The sequence below is a fragment of the Odontesthes bonariensis genome, chromosome 4 (assembly GCF_027942865.1).
Source record: "Odontesthes bonariensis isolate fOdoBon6 chromosome 4, fOdoBon6.hap1, whole genome shotgun sequence".
Taxonomy (NCBI): domain Eukaryota; kingdom Metazoa; phylum Chordata; class Actinopteri; order Atheriniformes; family Atherinopsidae; genus Odontesthes; species Odontesthes bonariensis.
In genome coordinates, this window is record NC_134509.1 from 30,158,600 (window position 1) to 30,184,452 (window position 25,853).

Here is a 25,853-nt window from a genome sequence, read left to right on the forward strand (position 1 = left end):
ATCTCATTGATTTTATTTCAGAGTATACACCATCCATTACACATTTAACATCATGAATATGACTGTAAAAATACACATGTAGTATTTTGATTTAGTTTCATGTCTGACTATGATACCATGCACTTTACATATATGTAAGCATAACATTATGAAAAAGCTCACATTCTCACTGTGAAACAGGAGGCAAAGCAACTGTCGGGTTTACTGGAGATGAATCTACACAACAGAACAACCATTTTTTTTTTTTTTTTTTAAATGCGTTGTTTATACAAAAATTGGTCTATGTACACACTGATAATTTCATATTTACAGTTTTTGAACTTATAACATGTTGAAAGGTCAGCATACCAAAACAGTGGTTGAGAGTAAGTTTTAACTTGGCAACAGTTTGTGGTTATTACTGTCTGTGCTTTGTTGATCGGGTGATGAAACATTGTATGTCGTTAATATCATGTGGAGTTCACACCATGCAACATTATATAAAAACAATTATCATAATTTCAGAAAAATATCAAACTAACATAACATGATTGCACAAGACACAAATCATCTATGTAATATGTTTACTCACACTTAATGAAATGTATCTCTTCAATGCTTTGCTGCTTAACCTGGGTACAACAGCTTCCGTGGCACACTAAGAATTTAGTTTGATCGTATGTTAAACTCTGAAGTATACACTTTCATTATGAGGGAGTAAATTAAAAAAATATCTATCTGTAATTTGGGTTTATACTGTATATCTCAATGGGAGAGGTATTTTATGCAGAAAAATCTCACTTTGCATCGTTTCCTTCAGCACATCTTACATTCACAATGACTCTAGATGAAAATAGTGTTTCTTACCAACTGACTCATTCACATTCCACACTGAAAATGGGGGCCAAAACTTCATCTTCATCCCCTTTGGCTCTCTTATGTTATCTGAACTATAACTCTTGTTTGACAACAAATTCAAAGAGTGTTGCTTGTGTACTGCTTGTTTTCTTTGAAAATGTTGCTTTATTACAACTTTGTTTCTACATACTTGACAAACTAAGAACGCTCTACTATAGGTTATAGGTATGTTAACATTTCTATTGTCTGATTCACTAATGTAAAGCTGTCCTGCATTGTTGCTAATTATGAGTTAAGGGTGCATATGAAGCATCGTCTATGTTCCTTTTTTCTTGACAAGAAAATACAACAATAAGCTCAATGATAAAGTCAAATCATTAAGAAATCCAAACATAGGTCTTTAAATTACTGTGTCTTATATGTATAAATTAGTTACAACTTTAAAGGTTTAGAAAAAAAAAGTGGCTTCATAACACTAAATAGTTCCTATTGAATGAAATGAAATGACATAAGAATTTTTGGAAAAACTCGAAAGATGAGAAAAAAAGGGAGGTTCACATGAAATATCAAATACCATCAGTCATAAAAAAGCTCTTCTAGCATGTCAGCTTTTCAAACAATTTGTTTAAAAAAAAGTGTTTGTCAGTTAAGACTATTTATTTTGAGTGCTTAAAATATGTATCTTTCATGTCTTTCATAGCCTTTGCACTTTACAGAACGAGGCTGAAATTATCGTCACGTGAAATCGAACCCTTACAGCACAAAGCCCAGCTCTCAGTGCAGCTTTTCCCTCGAATAATCTCATAAATGTAATTGAGAAAACATTTTCTCTATACTATAGAGAAAACTATACTACGAACCTACAGTAAGTGATTTCTTACATTTGTTGCTGTTTGGTTTTGAGGGAACACCTACAAGATTAGGATCTGTTTCTTTTAGTTATCTGTCCATTTCTAACCTCTAAATTCTGCTGACTGATAACGTTCTACCACTAAAAAGTACTGTACAAGCAGATCAAAGTCATCAAAAGCAGATCAAAAGTGCCTGGTCAAATTATTTCCTCTTTCATCTTGTAACAGATCTGCCTGAAACAAGACTAGAAACAAAATGGTTACCTAATGTTTTACTTCTTACGGAACCAAAAGCTGTAAATAAAAGTCAGATCCGAAGACAGGAAAGCGAATCGGGTCATATTCAGAGCACTTCAAGATGGATGATATCAAATTACTGGACAAAAAAATGCCAAAATCAATGCAGATGAAATGACCCTAAAAGTGCTGACACAATGCCACCCGTCTGCCTCAGCAGGGTGACGAGGACATTTGTTCATACTCAGGGCACTTGAGAAGGGCAGGGTAGTTGGAGGAGTTCATCTGGAGGGAGGCCTCAGAGGAGATGGCGGAGGCACTGCGGCCACGTCCAGCCCAGGCGTCTGGATGGAGGAATTGGCCAGAGTAATCTGAACAGTTGCTGAGGCGAGGCCGGTAGAATCCCTGATGTGGTCTGTACATTTCCTCCGCTGTGTAGCGCTTCATGAACAGGTACACTGACATGACACCAGCCGTCTGGGATGGGTGAGAAATAATAAACTTTAAATCTCAGAACATAAAGAAAAGGGATCTGGTCCTTACCAGGTCATAAAACATGACAAATTACACTGTGTGACAATAATATATCAAAAATATATAACATGTATCAAAATCTAATCCAATATAGACAAGTACACCCAATGATTTGATAGCTTGTAATGTCACCTTTAGCTTTCTTCATGTACCAGAAAATACTCCTCTTTTCAACATCGCATCGATTCATTAAAGCTTGTGGTTATTCGTTTTCTGTGCAGTTCTCAGTATTTCAATCAGATTGCGGTCTGGACTTTGGCTGGGTCCTTGAAACACCTTGATTCTTCCTTATACATTTCTTATACAGTAATGGGCTGTACTATATGAAATCATCTAACAAAGGCCATCTGTATATTCATCCCTAGATCCAAGTTCACATTTCAATAAAGTCAAAATGGCACAATAAAAGAGACTTCTTAAGTCAGGGTAATGACAAATCATTTGAAAGACGGACAGCATCAGATGCATTGACTTCATTTGTTTGTTTGGAATGCACTTATTGCACATAATGCGTATATTATCTTCCACAAAATAAATGCATGAATCATAACTAACCCAGCTAAAAGTGAATAGAAAGAGAATTTGATGTATTTTTCTGTATGTAAAGTACACTGAGATGATTTTTGTTGAATATAAATTAAATGTAATTTAATTACATTGAAATATTCAGCTTCCTGGAAATTCTTTCTTAAAACCAAAAACAGATTTATTACAGAGATGAAGAAGTGAAGATAGACTCTGGTGTCTGCTGATTGCCAAAATTGCAGCACAAGTTTTGAGTCGAGTGGATAAAATGTAATGAATCAACACACAATAAATGAACAAAAACACATTGATAAATAAGGTTTAGTAAGGAAATAAGTCAAGTCTATAAACCTTATATAAGCCTCATGTTTATAGAAAAACAAATATAAAGCCAAAAGAGATGCATGGGGTGGATTTGGTTGATTATAAATTATATGAATAAATATCAAAGAGGTTACCTCCATGAGCAGGAAGGAGATGGCGGCAAAGGCAAACGACCAGCCGTACTTGTAGCTGAAGTAGGCCTCATTAGTTTTGGTCCTGTTCAACATTTCATCATTAATATTGGAGATGTACAACACCAAACCAACAACCAGAGACAGACCTGTGGAGGCCAAGAGAAGAGGCAGACAGATAGAACTGACTAAATCTGTAAAAACATATTTATTCAATGATTTAATAAAAACAACACTATGTATCACTGTGCTCTCTTCAGGACCAAAATTGGTCTTAATTTGAATCTTTACGCCAGGGATAAACCAAGTACCTGACAGGATGAAGAAGATTCCAGAAACAAAGGCCAGGATGGTGCGATGCGGGCGAATATGGCCGATGTTACTGAGCACAAATCCAATGAACATGAAGAAGAGGCTGACCAGAGGAAAGGGTGTAGCAGAACGAATCATTTCTAAAAAGAGAAGAGACAGAGAAGAATTAGGTAACAGAGGAACAGGTCATTTTGAGAGTTGCTTAAAGATTTTAAATTCTTTCTAGTTATACGTTACCATGCAGTATGACATTTTTTGGCTTTGCTATCTTATGTTTCCTATCCAGAAAGACAGTAATTCGTGGATTTAATTCTGGACTCTTTATTGCTGGATAGCAGGAATCTAATTCTTGTGGTGAAAAAATGGTAAAATAGATCCCAGAAGTAAAGAGAGCCAAGAGAGCTTGTATTTACTTATTGTCAGACACTCCCTGTTGTGTTTTTCATTACACAAAATGTTACTCTTCCAGCTAAGTGGAACAAATGTCTAAGGCTATAACCCTAAAGGAACTTGGTACTGAAGTAATTGGCTAAACTTTGGAAAGCATATTAAATGTCCCTATTAGAAGCTTCTGTAGATATTTAACCCACCATAACTTCCAGTTTGAGTGAAATAAATAAAACAAAAGTGACATTGGGTTTCTGTGGTTACGTCCCCTAGAGATGCTTTAAGCATCACTTCTAAAGATCAACCTGATGGTAGATCAGAGTTAACCTGCCATAGCTTATCATTTCAAATATACTGATGTTGCACTTCCAAGTTCCATCCATCAATTTTCTGCACTGTCTGAGCAGAGATCTCCAGACCTCATTCTCATCAGCCACCTCCTTCAGCTCTTCCAGATGGACACTGAAGCATTACCAAGCCAGCTGAAAGATATCTTATCTCCCAGAGTCCTGAGGCATATTACTGATGGAACATGCCTGAAACTCTTCCTCGACAACAGGACCACATCATCTGAAATAAGCAAAGATGCCATCTAAAGCTGACTGAACCGGAAACTATCCACCCCTTGGCTGCCCTTGGAAATCCTCTCAATAAAGGTTATGAGCAGAATTGGTTACAAAAGGCAGCCTTCACAGAGTCCAAGACATAACAGACACAAGTCTGACTCAATGGCAGAAACATGAACCAAGCTCTCACTGCAGGACAAGGTTTGGCATGGTTTCATGAACCCTATCGTATCTTTGTGGTAGTAAAGAGCTGCTACAGCGCTCCCTTGACCATGAGAAATCTGCATTGCTTCTCCTGAATCTGATGTTCAGCTATCAACTGCACTCTTCTCTCCAGAGGCCTGGCATAGACTTCCCAGGAAGGCTGTGAAGTATGATCCCAGAAGTCTTAATGCATATTTGATTTTGCTTTCCAAGACTCGTAAAAGTAATTTATCTTCATGCATTTTATCACATAGATTAAATGATCATTTCATGAGTATGTCATATATCTTCTGTCAAAACTTTTCTTGGAGAAAATTAAAAAGTCAAGATAGCAAAGGGAATATGCTAAAAAATTAATAGTTATAATAAAAACATAAAAAATTACAAAGCTCTATTCCTACAACAAATAAATAATCAACCAGACAACATCTTCCAACCGATTAACAATAATCAATGTCATTCTAAAATCCTTACAGATCCACATCAGCCGAATTTCTCCCCACGACTAAATGCAATGAATTTGCAACTTTCTTCCAGAAAAAAGTTTCTTAAATTAGAAATGATATATTAGCTTCCTTAAGTAGCCCATCTAGCTCTGCCTCACTGTCCAACCGAATTAATGCCACTAGATCAACGTCTACACTTTCACTTGTAAATTCCATCCATCCATTTTCTATTCCCACTTCCTGGGCAGGTCGCCAGTCCATTACAGACTTCTGAATTCCAGATTAAAAATTCAATGTTAGCTCATTGGGTTCACATGTAATGGAATGGGCTGTTTAAACAAAGTTGACGTTGTCATTTTTAAATTAATTATTTTGTTTAGTTGTCCAGCTTTCCTTCACCCAATCTGCTGCAATTATCTACTTCCAAAAATTTGTTCTGACAGCCTTCAGAGGCAGTTGTGTGATATATTTATGTACCTTTGTTCTCAGCTGGTTTTCACCTCTCAAACACTTTATTACAGCTTTCACATAAAAGACTATCTTTGGACTGCAGCCTGAGGACGCGAGAGAAATTAGACCAAAAGTGGCTTTCTTAGAATCTCTCACTGTTTGTCTGCAAACTACTTGTACTTGTGTCTATTCATGCATGCATGTTTAATTTCAAAGTTCTTTTGAAATTTCAAAGACTGCTTATTTGGTTACTCAAATCAACGAAAATTTATCTTGTCAAATGCCCACATATGTGATGCATGAGAGAAACTCATTCAGAGGTTCTTTTTTTCCCCGAATGTCTCTATTTTCTTCATGGCAAAACTGTTGGGACTGAAAATTTAAGCTAATACTAAAGTACCAAACATTTTGCAGCAACTTGAAAGATCAAAAGCGACTAAATTCCAATGGAGCCACATATTAAAAAGACCAAATTTAAAATGGAAATGAATATGTTTAACCCCAGGTGCAAAAACATGTTTCTTAAGAGCAGTCACTTACTGAGTACACTAACAGTGGATTCAGAGGTAATCTGGACATTAGTGGGCATCACATACTCAATAGTAAAACACCGTCCTTTCTCCTCTCCTGGAACAAAGGACACAGAAAAATATTACTCAATAAAGTTTCACATAACTGAGGAAATGTTTCAGCACTGATAACTGAACTAAAATGTTACAGGTACAACAAAGAAAAGCTCAAAGTGTGCAGCACACATACACAGGGAATATCAAGACATCCTGAAGCATTTGCATGATGAATTTATAAATTCCCCACCATTATAAATAGAAAATGTATTGTACTGAACTGGATGAATTAGCTTTGTGTGATGTCTGGGCAAGAACTTTGCATTTGTACATAACTTAGATTTTAACACCATTAATTTGACACATGCCACAAAGTCTGGCACAAAAATATACATAGAGTCGTCTTCGTCAGCACTTCATTAACCCCACACACCATGAGGTGCTGGATGAGGTGATAGTATGTGCCTCAGCATACATAATTAGGTTTCACAATACACGCACACAGTACACTTCATGATGATGAAAAGCTGAAATTCACTTCTCTGGAGACATTATTTTTCACATTTTTGCCAGTTGTGTTTGAAGTCATTTCATAGTTAACAAGTCTTGGTGATGTTGGTGATCAATTATCATACATCAGCTGCTTATGCCTCACTTTGTGATAATGTCAACGATCAACAACCTGCTTCGTGTCATTTTGATTATTGGGTTAAATGGGGCTCAACCCCTACATGGCCCCGATGGTCCAAAGGCTTGAAGAAAGAAAGAAAATCACAGGAAGAGTCAAACATTATGCCTAATTTTGTGTGTCAACCTATTTCCATCGGTTTTGTGTTTGCATTCAGGGGATGGGGAAGGGGGTATCTTGGGACCACAAAAAAAAAAAAAAACAGCATCAACAAATGAAACAGCAACATCAGCAAGGACACCTGCTTATAGAGTTGAGTACCCGATGTTATACTGAGTTGTGCTTGTGAGCAGAGATAGGCATGCGCCTCACAGGAGCACTCGGAAGTGGAGGCCACAAGACCTTGCATTCCTCTGTGCACCAGAGTACATTTGGTACATATTTCAAAATAAATTATTTCATTTGATATATAATAAATGTAAATTGATTTGAACTTGGATTTGAGGCAATAAAATGTGGCAGAAGCAGAATTTCTGAAAAGAAAAATCCTACTTCTGAGGGCAAACCTGCAAAAATCACAGTTAGTTTCTCAAATGAACTCATTAGAAATCAATCAAAAAAAGTATAAAAACATGTTTTGGTTCATCACAGCTTGGTTTTCAACAGGGTTAGTATAACAGATAATTGTAAATAAGTACATGTATCCCATTTCTCACCATATATCAGTATGGCATGTATGAAATTCCCTCCAAACTGTCCAAAATATAAGATCATTAGAGTTTATATACACTGTTAAGTTTAGATTTGACAAAAAATACGATTAGGATTATTATGATATTTTGCCATCTCATGATTTCAAATAATTGGTTGTGATAAATGTTCCTTTTACACATTTTTCTGATAACACTGGACTTTCATACAGACATTGCACGGCCCCTGTACTGTCACATGGCAGACAAGGTTATATTGTATCAGATTAAACTGTTTTTACTGTGTTGCATTTACTTTATTTTTTGATTATGAGGAGTCGTAGCAGGTGTCTCTATTATAGTGCTAAAAAACAGGTGAGGACTAAGTGATTGGACATTTCACAATCCTATTCCACACAATAAATAACATACTAAAGATTGCCTTCTATAGTGTAAAGTATGTCCTGTATAGTTTAGAATGTTTCCCATAATTTTTAAAAAGATTTTTTTATCATTTGTTCTATATGTGAATTCACCAGTAATATCAGTAATACACCTACACGCACAGGCTGTTATAATCTAGTGTAAGACCTGTAGTTTAATGACAAAAATTCTTTGTGTTTTAGTACAACTGTAATGTAGCTGCATCAAAGGGAAAGATTCACTAACACACAATGTTAATCTGGATCTCAGCCTAGGACTCTAGAAATCCTACTGCTTAACATAATCTAAAATAATACAGATTTGAATGAAAACATGTAACATCATAAATTCACTCAACATCAGTACTGTTCAAAATATTACGCAAAATCACACATTATTATTGTTAGACCCAACAAAATATTGTGACGGTAAGCAGTAAATGTTTTGGGTCAAACTGTGTGCACCAGAATAGTAAAGTGGGCAATGAGGCCACTCAATTGACCCTAAAAGACACTGAACCATTGGCTAACGTGTAGCCTGCTTCCCACAGTGGTCTGCTACATGGTAGGAAAACATCTGTTACCTAATCACAGTTGGACTGACGGGCCACATATTTACCATGTCTAAGCGAATAACCCCTAAAAAGGACGCAGAAGGCACATGGCTTAATGTAGCAATTCAGCAGAAAGAAGAGTATAAACCAACACAATCTAAAGTATTTTAAAGTCTCACTGGGGTTATAAATCCTCTAAAACCTCATCTGTGTACCTCAGAATTGTACATTTTGAAAGTGTTGCTAGCAAAAACTTCAAAATGTGCTGAACAGCCCCACCCCAGGAGTAGTCAGAGCATACAGGCTGTCTGACCTCTCGTTTCTGGGACTGCAGATTCAAAGTGGAAAAAGACACTGGTGTCAAGATTGCTCACAATATGTGATTTGTAACACGAATATAAAATAATAAAACATTTCCAAAAGGAAACCATAAAATCATCTGGTCCTTATAAGGTCTTTGAACGAAATAAATATTACCGCAGATTGATAAAAACACATGACTTATTACATTTATTAAACTTAAACTCAGTCAAGATTCAGTACACCACCCTTACTGCTTTGTGGAATTAAGAGAGTAAGGAGAAGCAATTGCTCCTGTCCTCCAATCTGAGAAGTGTTATGAGGCCATTTCCAAACAGTTCAACTTTTTCAAAAGTGGAAAACATCCAGTGGAAGTCCCAGCAAGTTCAACTCAAGGTCAGAGTGTGCTCAGAACATGGCAAAATCCCCTAAAGCTACATCTCAGACTCTACAGCTTCAGTGTATGGCTTGTTTTGGAAGGGTTGCTGCAAAAAAGCCTCTCCTTAGGTGCATGGTAGCATGGCTTAGGTTTGCAAAATACAATCTAAACAATCCAAAGACTCCTGGAATGTTTAGTCACAATGCACAGCACCAACACAGTATATCAGCACAAATAACTCATACCAACTACCAAGCACAGTGGTGATGATTTGGGCTTGTTTTGTAGCCACAGAACCTGGACACCTTGCAGTCATTGAGTTGACCACGAACTCCTCTGTATTTCAAAGTGTTCTCGAGTCAAATGTGAAGCTACCCATCTAAAAAACAAAATTTGGCTGGAATTTGGTCATGCAACAAGACAGCGATCCTAAACAGCAGCAAATCTACAACAGAATGACTGAAAAGCAAAGAATCATTGTGACGCAGTGGCCCAGGCAAAGTCCACACCTCAACCTCACTGAAATTCTGTGGCAGGACCTTAAGAGAGCTGTGTTTAAATAAATGCTTGCAAACTTCAATGACCAGTTAAAGTTTGTGAAGCCTCCCTTCACATTATTGCTGCTAAACGTGGCTCAGCAAACTACTGAATAGTGGATATAGTTAGTTTTTCAGAGATGGCTCTTTGCCTTGTGCTTTTTTGTAAAATAAATTGATGTTAATGTGCCATGTGCTGTTTTTTTTTTACCTTAGATTGTATATAGCTGATTTTAAGACCTGGTAAGAATCACATGATATTTATCATTTCCTAGTACATCAAAAGTTTTAACTGAAAAAGAGTGTACTTTTTATTTTTGCATATTTTGTCAATAATGAAGTTAGTGTACAACAGTGACTCTAAAAAGAAAACCTGACACTGATTTCACTGTCCCAGTCTGACCTTATCCCAAAAGAGATGCTGTTGATGATCTCTGTTCACTCTAAGCATCCAAAAAATATAGCTGTGATTAAATAGTTATGTGGGGAAGAATTAAGCAAATATCCTCCTGGCTGTTGTTAATTTGTTTGAGGGATAATGCTGTCAAAGGATGTTCAAACAATCATTAAATGATGGCCAGTGCTCTATAGTAGTTTGTTTGTTACTAACACAAGTACATTATGTTTTTCTATGGGGTACTGTACTTATGACCAAAATATAGATACAATCAAAACTGATGACAAATGAAAATGATGCTTCTTGCTATTGTATTACAAATAATAAATACCTGAAGTGCAGACTGAGGTTCTAAACTTTAAAACTCTAAAATACGTCAAAATCAGCTGTGTAGTAAAAGACAGCTAACCAACACATTACATTACATTTTCTGTTGCTATCATGATTAGTAAGAGTTTAAAGCAAAAGTTGATACCTGGTTTACTCTGGGACAACACTTGTCTGGATGTTTTTTTCTCTAAGAAAAGATTAAAAACTAACAGTTGGTGCTTCTCTTATCTATAATCAATACCTTCAAACATGCCAAACATGTGATGCTGGAACTGGGGAGGAACGGCATTTTTGAAGGTTCAAAAGGTGTTCAACCATGCAATGTGGAAATACATATGCCTTTCTAATGTTAGAGTGCTATAGTAGAAAAAACAAAATGCAGGTCCAAAGGAAGGAGCAAAGTCTTTGGTCTTTAGGTATGTTATGAGGAAAGAGATCTTGGTCAGCCATTCATCAGCTGGAATGAAAACAACTGACAATTTGATGGGAACAGAAGACATCTCAAGTTCGGGTTGGAGATAACCCACATACGTTCAGTAAATACAGTAGTTACTGGTCCAATAGTTACACAGATGGGAGGGCAAAGTTAAAAGATTAATGCTCAAGTATTGAAAGACTACACTCAAACTAGTCTTCCACTTGCAGAAGTCATGTGGATAAAGGGAAGGAAAGTAATGAGGAAAGAAACAAAAATGACTGTGCACACTTAAAACAAAATTGATTGGAAAGACAACAATGAAGTAAACAAATTCCAAAAACGTTGGGATGCTGTGTAAAAAAATTATGAAAACAGAATGCTATCATTTGCACAGTTCCTATGAACTTTCTGATCATAATCGAACATTTAAAACATATTACATATTGAGAGTAAGACATTTAACTCTTTCACTTGCTCATCTTGATTGATGGCAACTGGTTACCTGTCCAGGGTGTAACCCACCTCTTGCTCAATGGCAGCTGGGACAGGCTCAAGCCCCTCCACGACCCTGAATTAGATTAAGTGGGTAAAGAAAATGGATGGATGTATGATTGGTGGGAGCAACACCTCCCATAAAATTGGGGCCAAGCTTTGTTTAATAATGTGTAACATCCCCTCTTCACCGTTGATGGTCCCTTGAGTTGCCAGTTTCATAGGCACTGATGCATCCCCACAATATCAATTATTCAAATATAAAGCTGGATGGTATCTCTTCTCTTTAGTCCAGAAGATGCAGCATACATGACTTTTTTGAAGAACTTTGATTTGTCCAACCACAGTACATTTTTCCACTTTGCCTCAGTCAATTTTAAATTAGCTTTGACCCAGAGAAGACAGCAGTGTTCCTAGATCGTGTGCACATATGGCTTCTTCCTTGCATTATACAACTTTAACCTGCATTTCTAAATGGCACGGTGTGCAGTGTTCACAGACAATGATCTCTAGAAGTGTTACTGAGCATGTGCATGGCATTTCATGGACAGATTTATGCCTGTTTTTAATGCCAGAGGACCTAAAGATCAGAAACTAAAACTGATTTTCAGACATGTCCTTTGCACACAGAGATGACTCCATATACACAAAACCTTTTGATGACATTATGTACTGTAGATGATGGAATAATCTTTAAAATTTTACATTGAAGAACATTATTCTAAAAATTGCAATACTGTTTATTCTATTTTTGTAACACATTGCTTAACCTCTGCTCATATTCACTTCTGAGAGACTCTGCCTCTTCATTGTGCTCTGTGCTTTTTTGTACATCTAACCTTTCGAGCCTTTTTTTTATATATGCTGCAGCCATCAAATTCAAAGAGCGCTAATATATTTTTCATTGATGTTTCAGTTGTTAATTTCTGTCTTTATTTACATTTTGCACAGTGTCCCAGCTTTTTTTTTTACATTGTACAAATAAAACAACATAGCACTGTGTCGTAGAGTGCATGTTAAAACATTGCTGAATGACTGGACTATGTTTCTAAACGTGTTAGAAACATAAAATCTTCTTGCAAATTTTATGGTAAGGGCTTGCCAATTCATATTTTTCCATATCATTGTTAGTAATTATTATGTATATCTTTATAAATATCAAGGTGATATAAAAACTACTCATAGCTATAATGAATCCAAGTGGTTCACCAATTCCCCTAAATGTTTGTTGTTTGGGCTTGTTTGTATCTTGTTTTGCATATACAGCTTTCAGTGAAACATCAGAGCTGCTCTGCTGTGTTTAAATTACCTTAGCACAGGACTCTTTGTGAGCATAGACCTACCTTTACCTTAAATTATGCATTTAAAATGTGACTTCAGTTTTTACCATTTCAGAGCACCTCAGGAGTTTCCATTATCGTAGTATCTACTACTGAGGCTAATTATATTATTCTCCATTTATGTCGTTATAGACAAAATCCATCCTGAATTCATAAAGCTATATCGCTTTGCATTGAAGGTGTGAATATTGTGTTTACTAACTCACCAGCTAAGAAGCAAACCCTCCAAAGCCCGGAGTGGAGGGACATGCGCATCTCTGCGCTCTGATTGAGGGGAAGGATGACGCCCTCCTCCAGGTAGAGCCAGTAGTCGGTGCTCACAGCTATCCCCAACAGGCCGAGGCCGCAAACAGCGAACACGCTGCTCAGCAACGTCAGCACCTTCCTGCCACATAGGCTCATACCACAGCCTCAAAAGCAGGGGGGGGGGCACTGCCGGCAGAAAGGGGAGCTGGAGGAATAGAAGAGAGATACCAAAAAAGTTACCAGTAGACAAAAGAAAGAAAAACAAGCTATAATAACTTTGAAAAGATGTACAGGGGATACTTTAAGAGAAATCAAATTCATCAAATATTTTCTTGAATTAGTAGTGTAACTTATCCTGCTTTCTTGCCTAAGAGATATTTGCTCTTATTTCTTGGAAATTAAAATTACAATGAGAATAGGAAATATTCACATAATCAAGTTGGGCTATTCTGATGAAAAATAGAAGTTATCAGGTTTACTGTTTCACCTTATTCCACAGGTCACAGTAGTGAAGTAAAAATTTGCATAGAGAAAATCAAGTATAACGTGACAAAGACAGGAGGTCATACTTTAACTTGGAGTTAAAGTATAACTTTAACTTGGTCATACTTTAACTAATGTGGGCTGTCTCTTCTGTCTCTATCTTTTGTCTGATAGAGGGGATCAGTTACAAATTGACAGAGAGTACATATACATAGAAGATGCCTCAACAGGGACTTTCTGTTCCACTGTTCAAGAGAGGATCTCTAAATTAGAAAATAAGAAATTTATTATTATCATATTATTATATTATAAATCTTTCGCTGGACTAAAAGCTTAGTGATATTGGCTCAGAAAAGCTTTTCCTTGACTGCATGCTTTCTTAGCCTCCAGAAAAAAAAGAAAAAGAAAACTGTAATATAAAAAGACAGCATTTATAAAGCCTATAAACAAAATATTAAAACTGAGTTGGTTTTGCTTCCTTTTCTGCTTAAATAATCATAAGCAGCTCCTAATACCTCATATAATTCTACTTCCTCTCCGTTAAACACTACTGACGCAGGATTGATGCAGGATTATAGATGGTGTCAAGTATGTGTCATCATTTAAATGTATACCACACAAAACCATGGATCAGTTGATAACCGAAGCCCACATTTTCCAGAAACCGAAGCCTCAGGAGCCTGGCATACATGCTGAAAAGAACTGATTTTGAATAATGAGTTCTCAGTATGCTGTTGCACAGTGAAACTGGGAAGATGGAGGAAACACATGAAAGGATTTTGAACTTGGAATTTGACATCTGGCTCTCAATAGATAATCTTTTTGTATCATGACTGGATAAAAAAAAACAAAAAACAGTAGTACAAATCAGTGACATCTTCATAAAACTGCCAGCTTCAAGTGCAGAACCAGCGTCTCAGCAAGCAAAGCTGTCCGCTTTCAATCTGAACATGTCAAACTGTCATGTATGCTTAAAAAATACATACTGTAAATACTATGATTTCAAGGCTTTAAAGATGTCCCACACCTAGTTTTTTTGGCTAATTGTAACATACCAACATTTTCCAATTGGATATAGCACAACAACAACACGTTAAATAACACTTAGAAGTGGGATGTTACACCACTGTCTGTCACATCACAAAACCAAGCTCAAGCCTTATTTTGACCCCAAGCACTTTTCACATTTCTACTTTGCTGTCAGTTAAAAAAAGCACATGGTTAGGGTTACATATCAATAGATACATGGTTCAAGATTTGCATCACATTGTGTCAATGCTGCTCTATACAAGACAGTTTGCAATGTAAATGTTTCAGTTTCACAATTGCTGTGCCTTTATTGTGCCTCTGCGTGTGAGGGTACTATATACTGGATATTGACAAACGTACACATTTAATTATGAGAGTGGGAAGGCTCCAGATTAAACCCCTCTTACAAGTATAGTGAGGAATAAATTCGAGAAAATTGTGCTTTGAGTTCAAAACACTATTAAAAGGATTACTTTTCCACACATGCATAAACCCAGTTTATTTTTCAGTTTTTCTTGTTTTCATTATCTTTGAGTTACTATGTCTATATCTTCTTTAATCAACATCAGGAGCAAAAAAAAAAGGCATTTTTAATTCAAAATGACATTTCTTAACTTAGTTAAGATAGGTTAAGTTAACACAGAAAAATCTCTATGAAATCTTTTCATGAAAAACAAGAACAGAAAGTCAAACTCATGATTTGACATTTAGCCTTCCTTCAAACTATGGACCACAAATATAGATGTAATGGTGACTGAATAGTTGGGATGAATACATAAGCAATCAGAGACAACTAAAGCGCAAAGGAGCAACATTAATGTGAAGTGATTATTATCAAACAGCCGCTGTTCTAGGCCAATGCGCAATCAGTGGCCATTCATTTACATGTGAGGGCTCTGTTTCCAGGAATTTGATATCAAGGTGCAATTAAATGAATGCTTTCCACTTAGTAAACCTTCATGTACGCCATGCTGTTTTTAGTTGTACAGCACAAATTGAACACAATGCAGAAGTTGATTGCAACTAAATGCACGCTTCCGTGTAGATTGTTAAGCAGTGGACATTAAACTTATGTGATTCAGTTTATCAGAAACAAATCAATTGTTTGAATTAGGAATTTAGCTGTGACATACATGTTATACCATGGCTGTGTTAGCCTACTTGCTAGTTTGATCTCTGTGAAGTTTCTCTCTGTGTTCAGTAGGTAGACTGTTTGTGTGCCATGGTTACCATTTAAAATACAAACCGCATTCACACATTCACAGACTTATTCATGCAGTACTTCTTAGTCTAAACAGCCTGTTTTTAGCCTGTGAAGCACTTTTTCTCTATTATTCACACATAATTGACATTGCTCGAAGTATGGGAGAGCAGGTCCTTCACGTTGGTCGAGGCACATGTTGTGTTTGGACACTGCTCGAAACATTCTCAGCATGTCTTGATGGTGCTCGAACCATATATTGTTCAAGGTAAGGATAAACAATCTAGACGATGACGAAGATGTAGCAGCATTCTCAGACTGCAGGCGTCAGATAGAGATTAGGTTTAGGCCACATACACACAGAATGATGGAGAAGGGTATAAGAAGTGGTAACAAACTGAGATCATTGGGAATTTCCGTGCATGCTGAAATGTACATGTCTCGGTGACGGTCTGTTCAATAAATTCCCCATAAGAGGCTACAAAGGTGAGTCCGACTCATTTTTCTCCACAACAACTCTCACACAAATGAACACATGGGGGTTTAGTGTCTCCCCTTCCGACACTTCGACATGTGGAATGGGAATGCCAGCAACTGAAATACCAGTTTTTTGATAAACAGACGACAATGTTTAGAATATGCGTGTTCTAAGAGTTTACATGGAGGCACCTTTGGCAGAGCTGTGCTGAGAATCAAAAGGAAGCATAAATGATTCAATTAATCAATAAAGCTACATAAAGTTATGAAATTACTCTTCTCATGAATTATGTGCACAGAATCACAGATAATATATTCCCATTTCACTTTGCCATACAGTACAGCACAGCTCTGCTTCCTTTTTTAATTATTTTTTTTCATTGTAGTGATATCATGTAACCGATTGTACTTTTTTTGGTAATACCAAGGTTCCAAGCGAGCCGAATAAAATACTATGCGAAGACGTAGAAACACTGAAGAGTGCTGATGGGTCTGAGAAGATCAACACTGGTGGGTGTGAAGAATGTCTCTACAGCAGCGCCTAGACACCTTCACAATTCTTTGTTCAGTGAAGTAGTTTGATGAAAGTTAGCAGCACGTTTAACACATCAAGTAACAGTGTGTAAAAGAAACAAACAAAAGAATAAAATCTGAGCGCTAATATTTGTGCAGTGTACATAAGAACAAACTTAACGGGGCTTAGAATTAGGTAACTACAACCTCAGATGGACATAGTACACCATCATCATTTATTCAACAATAACAAAGCCAAAATGTGAAAGCAGTTTGTTCGAATAAAAAAAAAAAAAATTTAATTTCATGACAGTAGTATTAGGAAAAGACTGAGCAAGTTGGCTTTTTTGGAAGGGTTAACATAAAATAAGCCTCTTCTCTCTAAAAGCACAGCTTAGGCTTGTAAAGTCATGTCTCAACAAACCTCAACACTTCTATGTCCGAGTGGACCGTAATGCACAGCACTACAGTTGGTGAAAAGCAGTATATCAGCACAAAAACCTCAAATCAACTGTCAAGCACGGGGGTCCTCCTTGTGAGGACTTTGTGGCTTTTTCAACAGATGTTGACAGAGAATATTGTTTTCTCTGGGACTGAGGTGCTGTTTACACATACCCGGGTATTTTGATAAACGCATATTTTCTAACCTTCGTTTGCAAAAAAAAAACTAGGTGCACACAGCCCCGTTTTTAAAAAAAAACACGTCTACATTGATCCGCATAAATACGCTATCAAGAGCTGTTAAATTACGCCAAGCCTGACGGTGGCAGTGTTAGAACAATGAGAATTCCACACAAGCCAATCAGAAGCCTAATAGAGAACCGCTGACAGGAAGAACTTCCGGATCCTTTTCAAGAAGAAAATATTGCGCCAGGCTCATGTGTGTGGACTGATAGCGAGACTGAGCTACTTTTACACGTTGCGCTGGACTATAAAACTGCTAAAGCCGTGAAAAATGTCTTTGTTGTTCAATACATTGTATGACTGTAATTTTCAAAATCACACAAGCGAGTATAGCTCTCAACAACAGAAATGCTGCTAGTACCTCCATGCTTGCCAGATAAACAATGGACGGAGAGAATGGCGTTTTCACGCTAGCATCCTGCCAACATGGCGGATAGGGGCGGGGCTCTGTACTATGACGACAACTCCTCATTCCATTCCCAAAACTCCGTTTTTGTCTCTTTCAACCAGTTTACACACAAACGCTAAACAGAGTTTTTTAAAAATCTCCACTTTTGCCGGAGTTTTTTTTTAGCTTCGTTTTCGGAGGAAAACACTCCGTTTGTGTATAAACGAAAGGCACAAACGAAGGGAAAGGTCTTCGTTTATCAAAATACCCAGGTATGTGTAAACAGCACCTGAAACTCTCATATCAGTTATTTTTTCCCTTCTGGGGGTGGTACTTTATAAGATACCATTATGAGTCGTGATGAAGGTTCAGAACAGCCAACCTATATGATGATTTCTGCTGAAGGACTTGTTGGTTCAATGACTGAATCTTGGCTGACACTGGGTCATGCAGCATGATAATAATCCCATGCCCAGCAGTACATCTACAACAGAAAGGCTGAAAAAGAATCAAGGTGTTGCAATGTCCCAGTCAAAGTCAAGACTTCATCCTAATTGAAATGTTTTGGTGGGACCTTAAGTGTTGTTGTTCACCTGAATTGTATATATTGTGCATTACTTGATTTAAAAAACCCGGGGAGGACTAAATAATTGTTAGTTCGCCCTAGCTCTTTACTCAGAATTCCCACCTTCAATTTGATGAAACTTTGTCAGCACCGATTTTTTTCTGACAGTGTTTTCAGAATGGTCTAAACTAAGCTTGCTTCAGTAAAGCTTTTCCCTCTTGCATTTCTTGGTACTATAATCATGAGTAGCAGGGAAAAATATACAATGACAGTAGAAATGAGTTGTTGCATTTCATAAAACAGGCATGTGTGCACAGTCGTTTCAAGATGAGAGCACCACACATCAGAGATAGGCACACACAGCATCCCCATATTCAATCCCTCATGAAGGCTGTATATGTTATCCATTGATCTCCTCTCTAAAGGACTGTTAATAGTGACTGATCTCAGCTGAGAAAGAAAAGGTATCATCTTTGAGAAATGTTTCTCATTAAATAATCAAAGCCACTTAGAGTGGAGCTGAAAATTTTGCTTGAATCCATTATTACAGCTTGAAAACAATGACAAAGTGTGAGAATAATTTGCTACCGCTTCCCTTAAAGATATTTTCTTGGGCAAAAATGAACAATGACATTTTTTAAAACTTCAGTCAAGCTAAATATGTAAAAAAAAAGATGTCCAGTTTTGTGTCAATGTATAATGTAAAAAACAAACAAAAAAAAAACAGTTCCCAAATGATCAAAGATGATCAAATAATGTTCATATTTTCCACCATAAACATGATACAAAGCAATGCTACTAGGGCCCTAGAGGCCATCCTTGTGTCAAGTCAGGAAGATGTACACTGTTGCCTGAGTAAAGGGCATGTCATCACCTAAAGTAGGGCAATTCTTTTCAAGTCTACTTAATGCATGCAGCCGCCTGTCAACTTGGATCCAAACAGCTCCTTAAAAAAATAATACATTTCCAACAACAAGTAGTCAGAAGAGGTCAGGATACCAGACTTATTTTGAATATACTTTGGACCTACTATACTACGTCTCTCGGCTGACCTGGGAACGCCTCGGGGTCCCCCCAGAAGAGCTGGAGGAAGTGGCCGGGGACAGGGACGTCTGGGTCTCTCTGCTAAAGCTGCTGCCCCCGCGACCCGACCCCCGGAGAAGCGGCAGATAATGGATGGATTGATGGAGTTACAGCTTCAGCAGAGCAATGACTGCCCTAAACACCCAATGTTCATTTGGGTGGACATTAATAATTCACTGCTGAAGTTTTCCATCATTTTAGCCTTCCTTGACAAAAGACTAAAGACTAAATTGTCCACCAAAGCTAATCCTTAGCTAATTGTATTTAAAAACTATATGCTAAATGTGGCCGACAGCTGCAATTTAAAATGTGAAATCTCACTACAAATAACAGGGCACCATAATTCAAAGTTGTGTATTTGTCCACTTCTTCCCAGGGTTTGTCAGAGTCACAGCACAGATCTGTTTGGGCATGCTTATTTGACCCAGTTATTGTGGCTGTAAGAGCGTGGCTGTGAGTCCAGTCCCTCTGTTGCCTCTGATCTGGACAGGCAACTCACACTGAGAGATTTAGTTCCTACTGGGTGATGTTGCTGGAGCTGGCTGGCTTACCCTGAGGCCAGAAGCGGTCTAATGCAAGAGAGAGAAGATATGTGTCATCAAGCCACAGACACAGCTGGTTGAAGCTGGAAACTCCCATTCATGGGCAGCTGAGGTCTGTTTTAACAATTTCGGCAGACATGCTACACATTGATTAAAAGTTATAACTATAAATTTATACACAAGTCAAGGACATATGATCAAACCTTCCAATGTCCATGAAGTGACAGTTATTACGGATGAATATGAAAATATGTGAGCTCGAAGCACTCAGATTTTTGTAGATGTCTAACCATGCATTTTGTATCATGTAGACCTAACCATGTTCATTAAATCTAACCCTAATCATTCATGGGTGAGATTGCAGGATGAGTCTGGATCCTTTCACAAAGGTTATGAGAGTATCATAAAAGTTTGTAAATTTGGACCTTCCATCATCTCCTCCAACCTCCTTTGAATCATTTGCTGCCATATAAATACAAATAACACATGGAAAGTCGACATCATCACATAGGATCACTTTTGGAGACATAGACATCTACAAGCTGTAGAATCAACACTTGCACGTGTGGGGAAAAGAGTGAGGATAATATAGTATTTCTACATTTTTTTTTAGTCTTTATCATGAGACTGCACTGGTTCTATCAGGTTCTCTCATCAACCAATGATATGGGTAATAAAAAGTACACAAGAATCAAACAATTTGGTGGTAGGTATAGGTAGGAAAATATGTCACCCCTTTAAACTACAAATACTGTATCTTAACTTACAATTTAGCACAACTACAACTGGAACATTTATTGTTTTGTTGGATTCTTCCATATATATTAAAAAAATGTCAGAATTGTAATATCAACAATCACAATAGCAATATTGCAAAGATATTTTGACTTGAAAGTGATAAGATAAGGTTTACAAATGAGAGCTGCATTCAACTTCAGGGACGCTCTGCTTTTGTGCACATTCTCCAACTAAGTAGTATGCACAAGTGAAGAAGTGGAATATTGCCCTCATTAATACACTTGATATTATACCCACATGTTGAAGTATTTAATTATATTTAAATTATCATTGATCTATTCAACACTTATATTGCTCATCATATGCTTTCCAAATATTATACAACCCTTCCGCTGAGGTTACAACACATATTTCCCCATCTGCTCATATATCAGTCATCACCTTTGAGCAATGCTCGCCTCCAGTTGAGAGCTAACAAGCTAGAATAATTTCTCTGTGGTCTAATTTTGGAGATGCCTCGGCAGACCCTTGAGGGCATGCCTACCCAAAATGAAAGAAGGCACACTGTCTTTTAAGCCAAATCCCTGCTGTAAGCAACACAGCTTTGCGCTTCATATGGCAAAGAGCAGAGAGAGGTAGTGGTTGTGATAGGTGGCGCAAGTTCAAGCTGGAGAATGATGTGGAATTCATTTTGGGTCATATTCTCACCTCTTCTCCACATCATTCAGGTTACAAAGTGAGTGTATGTGCTCTGTGATGTTACCACACATTTGTATGTCAAAAGATGAACCAGTTAATCTAATAGGAGGTTTTCCTCTTCCCGCCACCCTCAAGATCTCTAGGGAACACAGCATCAAAACACAGTACATATCTTTTTTTGTAATGCCAGATCATCTTAATTGAATGCGGCAGCTAGCCCATGCTTTACATGCTGTACCAAAGGCAGTTCCCTTAGTCTTTTAGCAAATGATTTTGACTTTGACCTGTCATTCCTCCAGTATTCTCTCTCACAGAGTCATGATCACAATCTTTCAACATTTCTTATCTACCTCTTCTTTAATATTTACTGAACATCATGAACAAGAATTGGATAAAATAATGAAGAAAGAATTAACAAAGCCATTACAAAAATGTGGTGTACAAGGACAATTATCTTTATCTACTTTATTTCATGCAGACACATTTCTAGCAAAGATGGCAGACGAGTCCTTTAGATTCAATATCTCAAATCAATGGCACAGTAGTCATCTCTAAAGAGGGCTGACACTCCTTTGACTGTGGCGTAAAAAATCAGTGACCCACAGCATCCGTTTTTCCACTGTTTGTTGTGAGAACAAGTCTGCCATTTAAAAGAGCTTGACTTGTCCCTGTCGCCAGGCAACGCAATACAGAGAAGCCTCCAAATTAGTTAAGCATGAATGGACTGATGAGCGAGTCCCAAAACAAGGCTTTCTATTTGGCAGTCCATTTTAAATGCCAGAGAGGGAAATCAGAGAAAAACAGGACAAACACATGAATACAAAATATTTCATAGATACTTATCCATAAAAGAATATACAAGACATGTTACATGCAGCCATACGGGCGCAAACACACACAGAAAAATGTCAGCATATAAGAAATACAGCTGTCTACTGATTTTTTTTTTTCAACTTTTCAATAGCACTGACAGACTTTATGTACTCTGTAATGACTACATCCCAAGTAGATAAACACTTTATTTCACTATACAGCTGCATCATTGATCTATATTTTGAATATTTCAAGACTCTGTATGACTTTAACCCCATAACTGTCTTAATAAAATAATATGCTAAAATAAGTTAGCAATCTAAAGTAACTAATAAGCTAATTATCATAAAGAACTAGGTGAAAAAACTGAGCACATCTCAGCTCTGATCATGGGAGAGCACTGAGTTTTACAGTGAGGAAATTCCGTCCAGGAAGCTCTTTAGAGGAAGGAGGGACCACCGATTTGCAGCCAAGGTGATAAAATTATCCAGTGTTGAACACTTAGTTACTGCACACACTTTGTGTAAATACTAAGAGAAATGAGTGAGGATGAGGTTAAAACCTCACATAAAAACAACACTTATTTAAAATGTTGATAAGCCACACTTCTTGACCTGCATCATCCAGACAAAAGACTAATGATTGGTGAAATCAGTAGTAACTACTATTTTTTCTATTCTACATTAGCTAATGCTTCCATAAAGTGAACACAAACCAGCTTTTGTTATACCTAGCTTAACTAGACATAACATTAACTAACCTATAACTGGTACAAGACTATAAAGTGTATGATATTACAGCTTTCCATTTAGCAAAAGCAACAACTGACACATTCATGTTAATATTCAACACTGGCATTAATAAGACACAAGCTTGTAGGTTTAAGAGGTGGAAAATTGCAGTCTATTAATTGACAGGACACACAGTACACACTGTAATGACCTTTGAGGCTCAGTCTCCAGCTCTACGGATCTTTGAAATTCAGCTCATTATGACAGTTCTGTAAGGCTGCATGAAGACTTTCATTCCAGAGATGATAAACACAAAAAACTTTCTTTCAGCCAAGGGTCAAACTTGTGATTCAAATCATGAACAAAACTTTAAAGCAAGAATTTAACGATGGCAATAGTTAGGTTTGATGCAAAAATACCAGGACTTAGGTTGACTGGCAACTAGTTCGAAAACCTCAAGGAACCTTGAGGAACATGCTGAATAAAAGACTTTGAAATCTACAAAATGAGAGAAACTGCTGTAGTAGTACAAATGTAACATGAGAAAGATTTAATTCCAATAGCACAAGATAATAATTTTACCCAAATAACAGATCTTAATCATTGCAGTATGTCACAGTCTTCACAATTATGTCCAAATGAGACGATACAACCTACATCTGTATCACTGCAACAAGTATTTTTTCACTTGAAGAAGAATTATACCCAGACTGTGCCTGTCTCATGTAATATATTAGTCGAGCTGGCATGTACACACACGCACGCACACGCATGCACAAGCACGCACACACACACACACACGCACACACACGCACGCACGCACACACACACACACACACGCGCACACACGCACATATATATATATATGTGTGTAGATGCATATAGAAATGTATGGGTATATGTATTTAGGTTGCATATCAGAGCAAAGTTAAAGATTTCCACAAAAATTTGATTGTTCTTATCATTAAGCTATTAGAATACATTTGCTTGTATCTAAAGATGATTTCTTTCAGATTATTTAAAGTAAACTGCCTTTGCACTGCTTTACTAAAGGAAATAATTAGGATTTATAAGGAAATGTGTGCACTTTTCCCATCTAATAGAAGCTGAAATTCACAAATGCAGCACTTATATATCGCAAAACCACATCCTATAAATCAAATTTGTAGTCTTCTTTTAATGCTCAGTAGTGTGATCAACTGTTAATTCCTCCCGTTTAATCTTTGTTCAGCGACATGATCGCTGTCCACGGTTCTGAATCAGTCACACATGATTCTCTGCTGAACAATTCAGTCATAATATGCCGCCTGAGCGTGTTGACAAACGGGAATGTGGTGGGAGAAAACTCACATCGACCCCCTTTTTATTCACGCCCAACAAAACACAGCTATATTGTTATACTGTTTTTGCTTCACTTTTGTTTGTGTTTTCATTTCGCCTTATCGACTAAAACAGGCAGATGTTTACACTTCCTTTCCTATTCAAATCACAGCGAATTTTTGCAACAACTTTTCAATGTGACACAATTTCAAGGATTAACTACAGTTGAGCTTTTTATGCATCCACGTTAGAAAGCAAAATAACACCCGATTATCTTGACGCCAGCATTTATGTTAAGTTTAGATATGGTGGTGTCCAACATTAGGTAAGACTATATATTATCACATAAACACTCTTCCCACAGGAGTGCAGACAAAGTGTATGTCAAAAGAAGCTTCCGCTCTGATTATTACTTAGACTATTAAACAATAAAGGTGCTATTTTACAATTTAAGTCTTCAGACGAGCAGTTTATAACTGTCACGAAGAAAAGCCTTAGAGGCAGGGGAACAAAACAAAACAGAACACGCATGCTGTGGCGTTTGCGTCTCTCCTGCACAAAATATTGTCTAAAATATTGTCCAATTCCCTCTTTGTCAAAAAAAAAAAAAAAGTTGTTAAACATAATTTACCTTCACGGAGAAGACTCGTTGAGAGAAGCAACACCTTTCTCTCTTTCTCTGTGTCCTCTTCTTTTTTCTCCGTGTTCCCTGGGTCTGTCGTATCTCGGGTTTGGCGCGCGTTAAGCCAGTGTGGAGAACGGAACCGTTTGCTGCTTAGCTGGCGCACTACTCTGCTACTATCCAAGGCAGCACTGAGCGCGCGGCGCGTGGCACGTGGCAGCGAGCTCCACACTCCACCTCTCTTCAGGTGTGAGGAGACGCTGTGTTCATGTGATGTGGAATAGTTCGAGACAAGGATGACACAGAGGGAGAGAAGCGCATTTCTGTTTGTTAAAAAAATAGATTAGACTGTTAGCTGCTATTTATACAATACGCATAAAACATTTAGGACTTCAGAACTTTTAAAATAGAATTTGCAATCACAACTACAGCGCTATTTCTGTCATGGCAGGATTGCATCGCTGGAGATCCAAAATATTAACTAAGATGCCAGCTGCCAAAAATTTCAGTTACATTGTCTGTTTTAAAATGACGTCCTCATGCGATGGCATGCAGCCAGCTCTCAACTACAATGATAACTCTGAAAAATGTATCTGTTTCTGAAACAAGCCAACAATAAGAGCCACAGTAAAAAGCCACTCATAAAAACTGTTCAAACTATTTTCCTGATTTTTTATGTAACATCTGTTCTTTTGAATATGGGTACTCATTCAGTCTTTGTGTCTGACTAAGCACCACAGCTGATCACAGGCTGGAATGAACAATGAAGCTGTCATCAGCTTGGCTCTGACTTGGCCTTTTACGCAACCGCTCATTGGCCTAATTGGAATGTAATCAGACCTACATTTTTTATTCTAGTTTGAA

General features: G+C 37.3%; 1 protein-coding gene across 1 annotated transcript; it reads right to left on the bottom strand.

Moving 5' to 3' along the window:
- LOC142378909 (voltage-dependent calcium channel gamma-5 subunit-like) lies at window positions 1-25,160 on the bottom strand. The gene is made up of 6 exons (XM_075463886.1): window positions 24,999-25,160; window positions 13,062-13,306; window positions 6,345-6,431; window positions 3,751-3,891; window positions 3,443-3,588; window positions 1-2,402 (listed from the first exon to the last, which is right to left on the bottom strand). Exons 2-6 carry the CDS (start codon window positions 13,255-13,257, stop codon window positions 2,139-2,141), a joined length of 834 nt encoding a protein of 277 aa, XP_075320001.1. The 5' UTR covers window positions 13,258-13,306; window positions 24,999-25,160; the 3' UTR covers window positions 1-2,138.
- Between the last annotated feature and the right edge of the window lie 693 nt (window positions 25,161-25,853).